Source organism: Odocoileus virginianus, unplaced genomic scaffold (genome assembly GCF_023699985.2).
Source record: "Odocoileus virginianus isolate 20LAN1187 ecotype Illinois unplaced genomic scaffold, Ovbor_1.2 Unplaced_Contig_37, whole genome shotgun sequence".
Lineage (NCBI taxonomy): Eukaryota > Metazoa > Chordata > Mammalia > Artiodactyla > Cervidae > Odocoileus > Odocoileus virginianus.
In genome coordinates, this window is record NW_027224354.1 from 241,904 (window position 1) to 257,652 (window position 15,749).

At 38.5% G+C, this 15,749-nt stretch overlaps 1 protein-coding gene and 1 long non-coding RNA gene across 3 annotated transcripts in view; both read left to right on the top strand.

The window, feature by feature from the left end:
* Positions 1-5,752: 5,752 nt before the first annotated feature.
* The window catches only part of LOC139034192 (uncharacterized), a 57,528-nt gene continuing 47,531 nt past the window's right edge, over positions 5,753-15,749 (top strand). For both annotated transcript variants that reach the window (XR_011486618.1, XR_011486619.1), the window contains exon 1: positions 5,753-5,807. This is a non-coding gene — a long non-coding RNA (uncharacterized lncRNA). The remainder of the gene's footprint in view (positions 5,808-15,749) is intronic.
* Positions 14,106-15,361, top strand: LOC110127625 (histone H2B 1/2). The gene has a single exon (XM_020877944.2). The coding sequence runs from the start codon at positions 14,767-14,769 to the stop codon at positions 15,232-15,234; it is 468 nt and encodes a 155-aa protein (XP_020733603.1). The 5' UTR covers positions 14,106-14,766; the 3' UTR covers positions 15,235-15,361.

Genomic DNA, 15,749 nt, shown 5'->3' on the forward strand with positions numbered 1-15,749 from the left:
CACATTTATCATTGTCTCATTAAAGAAAAAAAAATACATGAACCCTTCAAAAATCTGAAATCACATATCCCAGGATGGTAATTGGAGCACATTTCTCTGGGTTGGATAATACGTGACTTCTTTTCATTTATTATCTGGGATTTTTAGAAGAATTGAGAACAGTTTTTCAATGAATCTGTGAATGAACATAATTACTGGTTCAGCAAACTTAAAGAAAAGTAAACTTTAAGTATCTTCCAGTCTTAACTGAAAGTAAACCCTCCCTTTATTACAGATACATTCCTGTAAAGAGTCAGTCTTCTCTTCTGTGAAATGGGATAAATAATGTCTGCCTTAGAGGGCTGCCAAATGAAATACATGAGGTGTGGAACTGTTGGCCTGCCTCCTATGCAACTCCTCAGCATTTAACAGGACTCTGACTCTCATCAGATCCTTGGGCAGTACTAAGGGGAGTTTTCACCCAGGCTCACAAGAGGAAAAGTAGGTGGGTTCCACTCTGTCATTCCAGTCATATTTGCAGTACCCCTACCTCCCTGATTACTGGCATGTCAGTTGGGCATTTTTCCCCTTCTGCTGGCTCCTATTTCAGTTCATGTTGCTGATGTGCTGGAGTCCACAAGCTAACAAAAGCCCACTGATCTCTCTGTAGTCCCTGGTGAGATAAATCCCCCCTTTGACTTCTATAAAAGTTGTGGGAGAAGGCCTTCATCACTTTGGAGTTACATTTACCAGTGAGTACCATTCCCATGGTTCTTGTTCTTAACGTTGGTTCTGAACAAGACCCATTTGGTTTTACTCTGTCCATGGGTTTCTCCAGGCAAGAATACTGGAGTGGGTTGCCATGCCCTTCTTCAGGGAATCTTCCTGACCCAGGGATCGAACCCACATCTCTTATGTCTTTTGCATTGGCAGGCAGGTTCTTTACCACTAGCGCCACATGGAAAGCTCCAACAGATATTTAATTATTTTAACTGATACATTAATAGAGTTCAGAAACTGGCTCAACACTGTTCCTAAGTGACTGTCCTTAATTAAGTGGCCCAGTGAAAAGTGAAAGTGGCTCAGTCATGTCCAACTCTCTGTGACCCCATGGACTACACAGTCCATGGAATTCTCCAGGCCAGAATACTGGAGTGGGTAGCCTTTCCCTTCAGGGGATCTCCCAACCCAGGGATCAAACCCAAGTCTCCCACATTGCAGGCAGATTCTTTACCAGCTGAGCCACAAGGGAAGCCCAAGAATACTGGAGTGGGTAGCCTATCCCTTCTCCAGCAGATCTTCCCAACCCAGGAATCGAACCAGGGTCTCCTGCATTGCAGGCGGATTCTTTACCAACTGAGCTATCAGGGAAGCTCAATCACCTGAAGGAAATGTGAAAAAATGCTTTCACTTGGGTGCCTTCCCACTCCCAACCCCTTGTCATTCCTTGAATCACCTGATCATTAACTACTATTTTGACAGTTCCTCAGGTGATTCTGCTTCCCTGGTGGCTCAATATAAAAGAACCCACCTGCTAATGGAGGAGCTGTGGGATTGATCCCTGGGTTGGGAAGATTCCCTGGAGAAGGAAATAGCAACCCACTCCAGTATTCTTGCCTGGAGAATTCCATGGACAGAGGATCCTGGTGGGCTATAGTCCATGGGGTCGCAAAGAGTTGGACACGACTGAGCACACATGCAGGTGATTCTGATGCATCTGAGTTTTGCCAGCATAGGCATGGAGAAACACTGACAGTGATGACACCATTTTACAAACATTGTGATCTGATTTGCTTATTTAATTTCACAAGGAATGTACCTTTCCAAATTTTAATCTTTCCAAAATTGGAATTGCATCAAATAATGTATGTCTGTATTTAAACCCGTACTTTTTTTACATTCTTTTTTCATATTCTTTTCCATTATGGTTTATCACAGGATATTGAATATAGTTCCCTGTGCTGTACAGTAGGACCTTGTTGCTAAACCAGTATTGTTTTTTCACCTTTCCAAATATCCTGTTAAGTTAATGGACTATTATAGTTTATTATTAATAATAATTATATAACTATTAAATAAATTAGGCATTATCTTTTCTGTGCAAGCCTGTGCCCTTTTGTAACAATGCTTTTGTCTTAATTACCCTGGACCTCAATTTCCAGCAGTGTCTGATGTAGATATTTAATAACATAATAATGCACTTAATTATTATTAAAGCTTTTAGCAATTTTTTTATAACAGCAATTAACATTGGGTCTTTGCGAGTTGTTTATTTCTTTACACTCATTTTAAAAGTTTCTATGAGAAACATTTGAAGATGAAATACTTTTTATAATTATTTGTGTAATACAAGGTGATTATACATATTTGGATTATGCAGAAATATAAAGAAAAATATAAACAAAGCCATAATCCAACTATCCAAAGAAAGTACAATTTACAAAAATTGTAAAATTTTTTATTATCATCCTATACTGGTCGATTAAACCAGGTTTAGTCATGATTAAACCACTCATGATTAAACTTAGTCACGATTAGATCTCTTAAGAGAAATATTGCCTCTTTCACAGCCCCTGCCAAGGAGACACGTTTAACTTGTTATGTTTATTTTTTATGTCTTCTCACCACTCTTCAAATCTAATTGGATCATATTTGACCTACTTTCAGTTGTTGTTCAGTCACTCAGTCATGTCTGACTCTGCAAAACCATGGACTACAGCACTCCAGCATGCTAGGCTTCCCTGTCCTTCACTATCTCCCAGAGTTTGCTCAAACTCATGTCCATAAATTGATGATGCCATCCAACCACCTCATGCCTGTCACTCCCTTTTCCTCCTGCCTTCAATCTTTCCCAGCATCAGGGTCTTTTCCAATGAGTTGGCTCTTTGCATCAGGTGGCCAAAGTATTGGAGCTTCAGCATCAGTCCTTCCAATGAATATTCAGGTTGATTTCCTTTAGGATTGACTGGTTTGATCTCCTTGCTGTCCAAGGGACTCTCAAGAGTCTTCTTCAGCACCACAGTTTGAAAGCATCAATTCTTTGGTGCTCAGCCTTCTTTATGGTCCAACTCTCACATCTGTACATGACTACTGGAAAAATCATGCCTTTGATTATATGGACCTTTGCCAGCAAAGTGATATCTCCACTTTTTAATACACTGTCTAGGTTTATCATAGTTTTCTTCCAAGGAGCAAGCATCTTTTAATTTCATGGCTGCAGTCACCATCTGCAGTGATTTTGGAGCCCAAGAAAATAAAAACTTTCAATTAGCTCCTGTTTTTCAAAACTGAAAATAACAGTCATGTTTCAGCAGGTCCACTCTCAGTGGGCAAATTTGGAAACATTACATGAATACATTTATTTAATAGAACAAATTTATTTCTATATGAAATTTAAAAGTTGTGAGTAGAAGAAGGACTGATTACAGGAATGAAATGGACAAAATCCTGTGTCTATTCCTGTCTCCTTCCCTAATATCACGTATTTCATATAATAAATGTGCTGATTTTGTTTAGAATGATCTCATTTTAAAATTTTCATGCACATAGCATGAAATGTAGCTGCTGTCTTGTGTAACCAGTCAAAATGCTTTCTAAGTAATATAAACATACATAACCAAATAAATAAGGTATCTCTATAAATTTGAAAATCTTAACATTTATTTGTATTTTTAAATTTTTGCTCATTGTTTTAAAAGTTATGATTAGCCTGTTTAGAAATTTACTCTTTCCCATGTAGCCAATGGAAAATATTTTCCATTTAGTTCCCACAAATGGAATGAGTATTATTGTGTTTCTGATTGTAAAATATGCCTCCTAAAGTGGTTTTGTTGTTGTTGCTTTGGAACAGAAAATAAACTATATTAAGAAGACAAATTTTAAATCTTGCTTTCAACACCATGTTTCCTTTACTGAAGTTACATGCGTAAAGCTTTTATCTAGTTTTCCTAAATTAGCAAGTATTATTTAATCTCTCATTAAAGTTTGATTTTTAAAAGAGAAAGCAGGAATTCCTGGGTTGCCTAATGGTTAAGATTCTGCACTTCCACCACAGAGGTCACAGGTTTGATCTCTGATCAGGGAACTAAGATCTCACATGCTGCATGGCCAAAAAAAGAAAAAACAAGAGGAAGCAAACTAAATGTATCAGTCAACTTAAAGACAGTGAAAAACTTGATGAAAACTTATTGAAAAAGCATCAACAAACAAGAATAATGAATTTCAAAATACTTTTGAATCATTTAGCTAGCAATATGTTGTTTAGTCACTAAGTTGTGTCCAGCTCTTTTGGGACCCCATGGACTGTAGCATACCAGGCTCCTCTGTCCATGGGATTCCCCAGGCAAGAAATCTGGAGTGGGTTGCCATTTCCTTCTCAAGGGATTTTCCTGAGCCAGGGATTGAACCTGTGTATCCTGTGCAAGAGGCACCTCCTGCACTGCAAGCAGATTCTTTACCCCTGAGCCACGTGGGAAGAAGCTAGCAATATAAACAGTGGTTTTTACTATGACAATGCCTCAGTTATTTCACGCTATTTATTAGTAAAATGGAGATAACAATTTCCATGGCTGCTGTCAGAACCAAAATGGGTAAAGAGCATGTGAGCTGGCACAGGCAGAATCCAAGTCCCTCAGATTCCGCTCCATTGCTGGAAGTAGCATCCAAACTGAGTGTCACAAGCCCACTCCATTCCTCTGCTGTGGTGAGCCACCTCCACCCTCCATCATTACAGATTTCTCTGGACACCTCAGTGTCCCAGTTTGTCTCTTACAGAGTTGTGCATAAAGATCCTCTACCTGACTTAGAATTGTACTAGCTTAAGTAAGTACTATCTTAATGATGCTTGGACCATGGTATGTTGTATATTTTTAGAAAAAAAAAGTTCTTTTTCTCAGTATGTGTCTATGGTTTGCTGTGTGTGCAACAAGCCCTCTCTTCTCCATAACATTCAGATATTAAAGGTTCAGTCTTGCTTTTTATTCACTCTGACGATCTCTATCATGTCATTAGAGAGCTTAGACAATTTTCATTTAAAGTGATTATCAATATAGTTGTCCCACAACTCAGTAATGCTTGTTCATTTCTTAAATTGAAGTACAATTTGTGCCTCAGCTGGTAAAGAATCTGCCTGCAATGCAGGGGACCTGGGTTTGATCCCTGGGTTGGGAAGATCCCCTGGAGAAGGGAACAGCTACCCACTCCAGTATTCTGGCCCAGAGAATTCCATGGACTGTATAGTCCATGGGGTTGCAAAGAGTCAGACACAACTGAGCGACTTTCATTTCACAACTGATTTATAATATTATGTTAGCTTCAGGTGCACAGCATAGTGATTCAGTAATTTTACAGGTTATATTCCATTCAAAGTTATTATAAGGTAATGGCTATAATTCTTTGTGCTGTAAAAATAGGGGTATGGAATTGAGATCTATTCATTTTTAAAGTCTTTTCTCTCTGCATTTCATTTTGAATTGTTTTTATTCCTATGTCTTCAAACTCACTAATCTTTTCTTCTGTAACATCTAATCTGCCATTAACCCCATCTAACATATTTTTCATTTCAGACATTGTTTTTATCTCTAGAGGTCCAATTTGGGTCTTTTCCTTTTTAACATTTTTTGTATTCCATGTCTCTACTAAACACCTTCAGTCTTTCCTCCAGCTTCTTGAACATAGATAGTGCAGTTATATCTATTTTAATGTCTTTGTCTGCTGTAACATCTTTATCTTTTCTTGGTCAGTTTTGATCGATTGATTTCTTTTCTCCTCATGATAGGTTAGATTTTCCTGACTCTTTGCTGACCTGGCAATTGTTGACTGGATACCAGGTATTGTGAGTTTTACCTCTTGAGTGCTACATAGTTTTGTATCCCTGTAAATATGACGGTTTTTATTCTGGAACACAGCTAAGTTACTTGTGAACAGTTTGATCTTCTTAGGTTTTTATTTTAACTTTTGTAAGATGAGAACGAAGTAGTGTTTAGTTTAGGATTAATTGTACCCCATTAATGAGGAAAAACTCTTCCAAACACTCTTTCTGATGTCCTGTGAATTATGAGATCTTCAAATCTGACTGGTAGGCGCAGGCATTATGTCCAAACTTGTGTGTGCTTAAGAAATTATTCTCTTTAATCCTTTTGGGTGATTCTTTTCCTGATCTGGGATCATTTGCTCACAGGTGTGTAATCAGTACTCAAGGGCTTCTGCTGCTTCTAAGTTGCTTCAGTTGTGTCTGACTCTGTGCTACCCCATAGATGGCAGCCCACCAGGCTCCCCTGTCCCTGGGATTCTCCAGGCAAGAACAGTAGTGTGGGTTGCCATTTCCTTCTCCAATGCACCAAAGTGAAAAGTGAAAGTGAAGTCACTCAGCTGTGTCCAACTCTTAGCGACCCCATGGATTGCAGCCCACCAGGCTCCTCCTTCCACGGGATTTTTCCCGGCAAGAGTACTGGAGTGGGGTGCCATTGCCTTCTCTGTAGTCAAGGGAGACCCTCTGTAAATCTCCAAAACTTTTTCTCTGTGGGCTCTTTCCTTTTTGGTACTCTGTCTTGCAATCTCTAGCCGCCTTGGCCTCCCCAGATTCCCTTCTTATCCTAATCTATAGGATACCACCAGGCTCTCCATGGATTCTCACTTTCTACACTGTGGCCTGAAAACTCTCTTCAGGACGTAGGCTGGGGCAATCATAAGAATAATCTCATTTGTTCCCAGTATTTTAGGGATCACTTACTTCTGTTGCTTAAAGTCCTGTGTCTTGAACAGGACAGTTCTTAGAATGTCTTGAACAGTTCGTTCATAGAATGAAAGGCAATTTGTTTGTTTCAGAATGAAACACTCTAAGTTACTTTATCCTGGTCAGGAGCAGAAATTCTGATATATCTTGAATAAATGTTTAAAGCAGCCATTATGACTGTGTGGGTTCTTAAGTCCTTAGCCTAATTCTACCCATGACTAAAGAATAACAGGCAAGTCACTTCATTTCTCTAGAGTCAAAGACTTGACTTTCCCAAGGAGCCTAGCAGGGGTAGTATGACACAGCAAATTAAAACATGAACAAAAATTTTATGTTATATTGTAAAAGAAAACTTCCTTTTACCTATTAAAAACAGCAAGAAATACTTTACTCAAGATTATTGCAATAAGGATCAAAACTATTGCAATAGGGGAGAGAAATTAAAATCAACTGTAAATACGACAGGGACAGGTAGGGATTTATGGTCAATGGGAAAGGTTCAGGAAAGGATGAAAAATTATGAAAAGGAACTTGGTTATGTATCAAGCTTGATTAGATATCAAGGTTGGGAGAATTCTTGATAAATTGCCTAACCAGAATTTCTTGCTAAAACTGGACTTAGCAGGCCAAAACCAGAACCAAGGACAAGGCCTCATTGAAAACAAAGCCAGAGAAGCCCGAGTAAAATTTTGGTCCAAGAGGGAGTCCTTGTCAGTGTGTATCAGTGATTTTTTGAAGCATTTCTCAAAGACTACTTGCTTCAGAATCTTGCTAATAATACAGACTTTGATACTCCTCTCCAGATTTCATGAGTCAAATCCACTTCCAACTGGGCCCCAAAACATATATTTTTATCATGCTCCCCTGAGAGATTTTAATGCACACTAACACATGAGAACCACCAGAAGTATGGTGGAAATACAATTATATTGAATACAAACGTGCCTGAAGAAAGGCTACAAGGAAATACATCAAAATGCCAGAGATCCTAACTGCATATATCATATGACCTAAATTGTCTTATTCTATGTTAGGATCAATTTTTTTTTAATTTCAACATTTCTCACATTGGGATACATCATAAAATATATGCTATGTGATCAGTTTATTTTTCTCAAAAAAGTATTTCTGAATAAATGGTGTATGTTGCAGATACTCTAATAATAAAAAAAACTAAGGTATAAAATATATATGGGAATGTGCATATAAAAGTAGAAAAAGTCATAAAGGAATTCATCACTAATGACATATGGAAATGGATGTGTGATAAAATGTAATTTTTCTGATATTTATTTCAGTGTCAGGCTTTTAGATTTTAATTTTCTTGTACAGTTATGATATTATTGCCATTAAAGCAATTCTGAATAGGTCATCATGTTAATTTGGACTACACAGAAAATTATGATACTAATCCAATATTCATAACATAGCACTACTTTTAGTGTGTACCATATTTGAGACAGTGTCTTCAGCTATTTACAGATACTAATCAATCCATTCCTCAGAAGAAATCTGTGAGGGCTGTACTATCAATGTAGCTATTTTACATAGGAAGAAGTTGAGACACATAGTGATTAAGCAAATTACCTAAAATTGTACAACTAGTCAGTTGTAAAGCCAAGATATAGCTCAAAATGTTGGGTCCAGAACCAGTGCTCTCAGCGTCTCATAAAAGAAATAATAAATCCATTAAAGCAGTGATTGAAATGGCCAGCTATTTTCTTAAATATAATTTAAAAACAATGTCATTTTTAAAGATATTTTAATAGTGGTGAATTCCAATCCTATTGTTTCTTCTAAAGAGAGACATGTTTTCCCTCACACTGAATGAAATTGGGTATGAGGTGAAGTGAAGTGAAGCTGAAAGTGGTTCAGTCGTGTCTGACTCTTTGCAACCCCATGGGCTATACAGTCCATGGAATTCTCCAGATCAGAATACTGGAGTGGGTAGCCTTTCCCTTCTTCAGGAGATTTTCCCAACCCAGGTCTCCCACATTGCAGGCGGATTCTTTACCAGCTGAGCCACAAGGGAAGCCCAAGAGTACTGGAGTGGGTAGCCTATCCCTTCTCTAGAGGATCTTCCTGACCCAGGAATGGAACCTGGGTCTCCTGTATTGCAGGTGGATTCTTTACCAACTGAGCTATTAGGGAAGCCCAAGGGTAGGTATAGTGGAGATAATCAGGCTATTGATGTTGGGAACCAAAAAGGGAAATAAGCAAAAGGGAAAAATCAAAGTCCTTAATGTTGAAGACTTGAGAGGTAATCATGGTGAGTCCAACTTGTGAGGAAGATCATATTAGGGGGAACAGAAACTATGCAGAAGTAAAAACTCTCCAGAAAGCAGGAATAGAAGGAACATACCTCAACATAATAAAAGCTATATATGACAAACCCAGAGCAAGCATTACCCTCAATGGTGAGAAATAGAAAGCATTTGTGCCCACACTCACCACTACTATTCAACATAGTTTTGGAAGTTTTGGCTACAGCAATCAGACCAGAAAAAGAAGTAAAAGGAATCCAGATAGGAAAAGAAGAAGTGAAACTCTCACTGTTTGCAGATGACATGATCCTCTATATAGAAAACCCTAAATACTCTACCAGAAAATTACTAGAGATAATCAATGAATATAGTAAAGTTGCAGGATACAAAATTAACACACAGAAATCCCTTGCATTCCTATACACTAACAATGAGAAAAGAGAAAGAGAAATTAAGGAAACAATACCATTCACCATTGCAACAAAAAGAATAAAATACTTAGGAGTATATCTACCTAAAGAAACAAAAGACCTATACATAGAAAACTATAAATCACTGATGAAAGAAATCAAAGAGGACACAGATGGAGAAATATACCATGTTCATGGATTGGAAGAATCAATATTGTCAAAATGGCTATACTACCCAAAGCAATCTATAGATTCAATGCAATCCCTATCAAGCTACCAACGGTATTTTTCACAGATCTAGAACAAATAGTTTTAAAATTTGTATGGAAATACAAAAAACCTTGAATAGCCAAAGTAATCTTGAGAAAGAAGAATGGAATTGGAGGAATCAATCTGCCTGACTTCAGACTATACTACAAAGCCACAGTCATCAAGACAGTATGGTACTGGCACAAAGACAGAAATATAGATCAATGGAACAGAATAGAAAGCCCAGAGATAAATCCATGAACCTATGGACACCTTATCTTCGACAAAGGAGGCAAGGATATACAATGGAAAAAAGACAACCTCTTTAACAAGTGGTGCTGGGAAACTGGTCAACCACCTGTAAAAGAATGAAACTAGAACACTTTCTAACACCATACACAAAAATAAACTCAAAATGGATTAAAGATCTAAACGTAAGACCAGAAACTATAAAACTCCTAGAGGAGAACATAGGCAAAACACTCTCTGACATAAATCACAGGCAAGATCCCCTATGACCCACCTCCCAGAATATTGGAAATAAAAGCAAAAATAAACAAATGGGACCTAATGAAACTTAAAAGCTTTTGCACAACAAAGGAAACTATAAGCAAGGTGAAAAGACAGCCCTCAGATTGGGAGAAAATAATAGCAAAGGAAACAACAGACAAAGGATTAATCTCAAAAATATACAAGCAACTCCTCCAGCTCAACTCCAGAAAAATAAATGACCGAATCAAAAAATGGGCCAAAGAACTAAACAGGCATTTCTCCAAAGAAGACATACAGATGGTTAACAAACCCATGAAAAGATGCTCAACATCACTTACTATCAGAGAAATGCAAATCAAAACCACAATGAGGTATCATTACATGCCAGTCAGGATGGCTGCTATCTAAAAGTCTACAAGCAATAAATGCTGGAGAGGGTGTGGAGAAAAGGGAACCCTCTTACACTGTTGGTGGGAATGCAAACTAGTACAGCCACTATGGAAAAGAGTGTATGGAGATTTCTTTAAAAACTGGAAATAGAACTGCCATATGACCCAGCAATCCCACTTCTGGGTATACACACCGAGGAAACCAGATCTGAAAGAGACACGTGCACCCCAATGTTCATCGCAGCACTGTTTATAATAGCCAGGACATGGAAGCAACCCAGATGCCCATCAGCAGACGAATGGATGAGGAAGCCGTGGTACATATACACCATGGAATATTACTCAGCCATTAAAAAGAATTCATTTGAGTCAGTTCTAATGAGATGGATGAAACTGGAGCCCATTATACAGAGCAAAGTAAGCCAGAAAGATAAAGACCATTACAGTATACTAACACATATATATGGAATTTAGAAAGATGGTAACGATAACCCTATATGCAAAACAGAAAAAGAGACTCAGATGTATAGAACAGACTTGTGGACTCTGGGAGAAGGCGAGGGTGGGATGTTTCAAGAGAACAGCATTGAAACATGTATGTTATCTAGGGTGAAACAGATCACCAGCCCAGGTTGGGTACATGAGACAAGTGCTCGGGCCTGGTGCACTGGGAAGACCCAGAGGGATCGGGTGGAGAGGGAGGTGGGAGGGGGGATCGGGATGGGGAATACATGTAAATCCATGGCTGATTCATGTCAATGTATGACAAAAACCACTACAATATTTTAAAGTAATTAGCCTCCAACTAATAAAAATAAATTAAAAAAAATAAAGAAAGTCTTCTGTTTGTTTTTTTTTTTTTCTTCTGTCCTGTAGAGCCCTGTCCCTTTCCTGAAGGGCTCAGGCAAAGTTTGATTTCGTGAATTATCAGGATTTTATCTCAATGTATGGCTGAGAGTGTTGTACTTTACAGGCTCTTATGTCCTACACAATAGGAAATAATTACAACTGTAGGTGTAAAGAATACTTTGTAACAATTGAGAATGACAGACTATCTTTTCCCTCACAGAGGGAAGAAGAAATAAAATACTAAAATGAAATTACTGAACATTCACAGAATTGTGAAAATGACTGTGGTGGGGCCACCTTGTTTCTCATAAGTGGTCATCAGTGGTCTCTTAATGAGATGGAAGAGGCAGGAGATATGCCTATAATTAGTTCAAAATGCATATCTCCTATGGGTTGATTTTGTGCCTCTAAAATTAATGTATCTATGCCATAAACACTCATATGTGTTCATATGTGATCATATTTGGAGATAGAGTATTTAGCAAGTAATCAAGTTAAAATACGTTCATTAGAGTAGGTCTTAATCCAAATGAGTCATAGCCACATAAAAAGGGAAAATAAGACATAGATACATACATATAGGAAAGAAAATGTGGGGAGGTATAGGGAGATTTCAGATATCTACAAGTCAAGGAAAGTGGCCAGTAATGGAGGCCCCTTATGCATTCACACCTTGCATAAGATCCAACTCAGATGAAACCTTGATTTGGACTTAGAGCCTCCACAAGTATGAGACAATAAATAAATGTGTTTAATTGGCCCAATCACTAGCATTTTGTACAGGAGCTCTAGAATACTTGAAAGTGTTGAAAGTGTTAGTCTCTCAGTCGTGTCTGACTCTTTGTGACTCCATGGAATGTAGCCTGCCTCGCTCTTCTGTCCATGCAATTTTCCAGGCAAGAACACTGGAGTGGGTTGCCATTTCCTACTCCAGGGGATCTTCCGGACCCAGGGATTGAACCTGAGTCTCCTGCATTGCAAGTGGATTCTTTACTATTTGGCCATTTTCTAATACTTATATAATATTTAAATGATCTTAATTAGGTTTATAAAATGAACAATAAAGTAGATAAATAATCATAATTCTTACTCTACTGTTACCAGACCTGAACACCCCAGGAAGACCATTATTGGTTTAGTCAGGATAACCTCGCTGTAGGGTGGCTCAGTGACTGTGGCTACCAGTTTTGAGTCCTTCCTTGGCTGACATGGAGTCAATGTGAACTTTTTCGCTTCTCTGACTGAATGCCCTCGCCATCCCTATGATGTTAAGCTGAAAATAATGAAGGTTTTCCACTTCAAAAACAAGAGAATAGGGGCCGAAAAAGAATGACATTAGATCATCTGAATGAATTAGGGTAGAAACTTCTGATTCTAGGCAGTGTGAAATGAGTTTTTTTCCCTGAATTTTTTGTTGCACTTAACTTCTATGCTGTGTTGGGGTCCTCTTTATAAGTGAATCCATAAGCAATGGTAATGTTGAAAAGATTTCTGAATGGAGTATGCCTATCGAATCAACACCATCATCTGTGAGTTGAGACTTGCAATTGTTAACTCAGTCGTGAAGCCATTTGCCTTATTTTGCCTTTACAGTGAACCACAACATTGCAAGGTGATTGCTCACTAGGCTCTCTTATTTCCTCAATCACCAACTGAAGTGAATAATTACTAGTGTTACTCCCCCTTCCAGTCTTCAACATCAAACTGCTTTTCCTTTCTCCATCCTAGATTTCCTGTGTATCAGAGACCTTTGAGGTCCCAGTTATCTCTTCAAAACCCAATTGTTTTGTATTTTTAGTGTTTTTTTTTAATAACTAATGTGTTCATTTAATTTCTGAATTTACAAATGTGAAAGAAACACAGGTCATTAATATATCTAATGGATTCTTTCTTAAAATGACTTCCTACATAATATATGTATTACATTTAAGTCTTTAGTCCATTTTGAGTTTATTTTTGTATATGCTGTTAGAGGATGTTCTAATTTTACTTTATTGTATGTAGCTATCCAATTATCCCAGCCCCACTTATTGAATAGACTATCTTCTCTCCACTGTATATTCTTTTCTTTTTTATTATAGATTAATTGACCATCAGCACATGGGTTCATTTCTGGGCTCTCTCTTCTGTTCCACATGTCTGTTTTTGTGCCAATACTATACTGATTGGATTAATGTAGTTTGCTAATATAGTTCAAAGTCAGGGAACCTGATTCCTCCAGTTCTGATCTTCTTCCTTAAGATGGTTTTGGCAATTCAGGGTCTTTCATCTTTCCATACAAAATTTAAAATTGTCTCTTCTAGTTTTGTGGAAAATGCCCTGGTATTTTCATAGCAGTTGCATTGAGTATGTGGATTGCCTTGGATAGCATGTTTATTTATTTATTTATTTATTTTTTGGGCTTTATTTTTTTTTTTCATTTATTTTTATTAGTTGGAGGCTAATTACTTTATATCATTACAGTAGTTTTTGCCATACATTGAAATGAATTAGCCATGGATTTACATGTATTCCCCATCCCAGTCTCAATTCTTCTAATCCATAATCAAGGTAAACCTTTCCCTCTGTTTGTATTATCTTCACTTTCTTTGATCAGGGTATTATTTTTTTTAAGTACAGGTCTTTCACCACCTTAGGTACGTTTATTCCTAGGTGTTTTATTTCTCTTTTTTTATTTATTTTCTCTCATCCTGGAGGCTTTTCAGCAATAAGAGTGATCAGAGAAATAACCACTATAAATCATTAATAAATTCCAATATGTGTGGTACTTGGGGGACCTAAATAATGTTTGAGAAAACAATTTAAAATTTGCAAAATGTTAAATATTTTTAGTATGTAGGTGTAAGCATTCCTATTTCTGTTTGTGTTCTGTATTTGGAGAGTGGGATTCTGTCATTCTCTTCATACTGATCACTGGTTTTGATAAATTTTGGAGATAATAGCTGGTCAATTAATTCCTATGATTTTCAGGAGCACTCTGCTGAGGAAGCCAGGACATTCTGCTCCTGCTTCAATCAGGAGAAGGTTCTGTGTTGGAGTAAAATGTCCACCAAGTGACCTGAGTCACTCTGGTGCCTGAAAGAGTTTGAGTTATGAAGGTCAGTCATACTCTCTCAGGAAGCTCTAACTGATTATTTCATTTTTCAACTTAGGTGACTTTCACTGAGTTTGGCTGACTGGGGGTTAAATGTGGGGAAGGGGCACGGCAGGAGTTGGGAGGTAGGACATCCAGCGAGAAGTTACATGGGCTGCCATAGTAACAGGCTTGCCTTGGCATTTTATCCAATCAGATATAGACAGTGTCTGTGACGTCAGAGAAAGCAGGGCTTATAAACTCGGCCAACGGCCTTCAACCGCCTCCTTGTTCTTCCCTCTGAGCTACGGGGAACGGTGGCTCTGCCATGGCTGAACCATCCTCTGACAACTCTGAAGAAGGCCTGCTCACTGAAGAACCCTGCAGCTCCCTAATGGAGATCTCAGAGTTCTCCAAACCAGAGCCCTGTGATGACGAGCCAAGAAAGGAAAAGAAGACAGCTAAGGGCTGCCGTCGCCGTCGCCGTCGCCGTCGGCACTCCTGCCGTATGAACAACTTTGCAAGCTTCGCCACCTATTTCCCTAGAGTGCTGAGGCAAGTACACACAGGACTGAGTCTTTCGCACGAAACTTTAAACATCATGGATTCATTTGTGAAGGATATGTTCGAGCGGATTGCCGAAGAGGCCGGGCGCCTGACCCGCTCCTGCAAGCGCTGTACCATCATGAGTGAGGACATCCAGACAGCTGTGCGTCTTCTGTTGCCTGGGGAGATCGGCAAGTATGCCATGTACGAGGCCACCAAGTCAGTCATCAGGTACAACAGCCGTAGATGAACTGCCTCACAACTATCTGACTATCGCAAACCAGACTTAAGGGTTCTCCCCTTAGGCCCTATATTGAATCTTCCAAACATTTCTACCCCCAAATGAAATATTAAAATCCTCATTAACTTTGCTTCAATATGTGTCGGTTGTGCCATTTGTTCAATGGAAAATCATGTACTTTTTTCTTAACATATTGCAACTCGTCACTTTCCTAAATGGTTATTCCTATTCATGGTTTCTCAGCGATTTTAGGGATCTTTATGGTCAAAATTCTTCCCCTAAAAGTTTCATTGGCCGTTTTCATTTTCATTCTCCCATCTAGATTTAGGTGTCATCCAGAGATTTTTATATGGGGTATAGCAACCGATAAAAAATGGTGTGGTCTTCCCGGCTGGCCCAGCAGTAAAGAATCCGCCTGCAGTGCAGGAGTCACAGGAGAGGCAGGTTCTATCCCTGGCTCAAAAAGATCCCTGGGAGGAGGGCATGGCAACCCTCTCCAGTATTCTTTCCTGGAGAATCCCATG

Excerpts from the sequence above, each read along its gene's own strand:
- LOC110127625 (XM_020877944.2), top strand. The coding sequence starts at position 14,767 with ATGGCTGAACCATCCTCTGACAACTCTGAAGAAGGCCTGCTCACTGAA.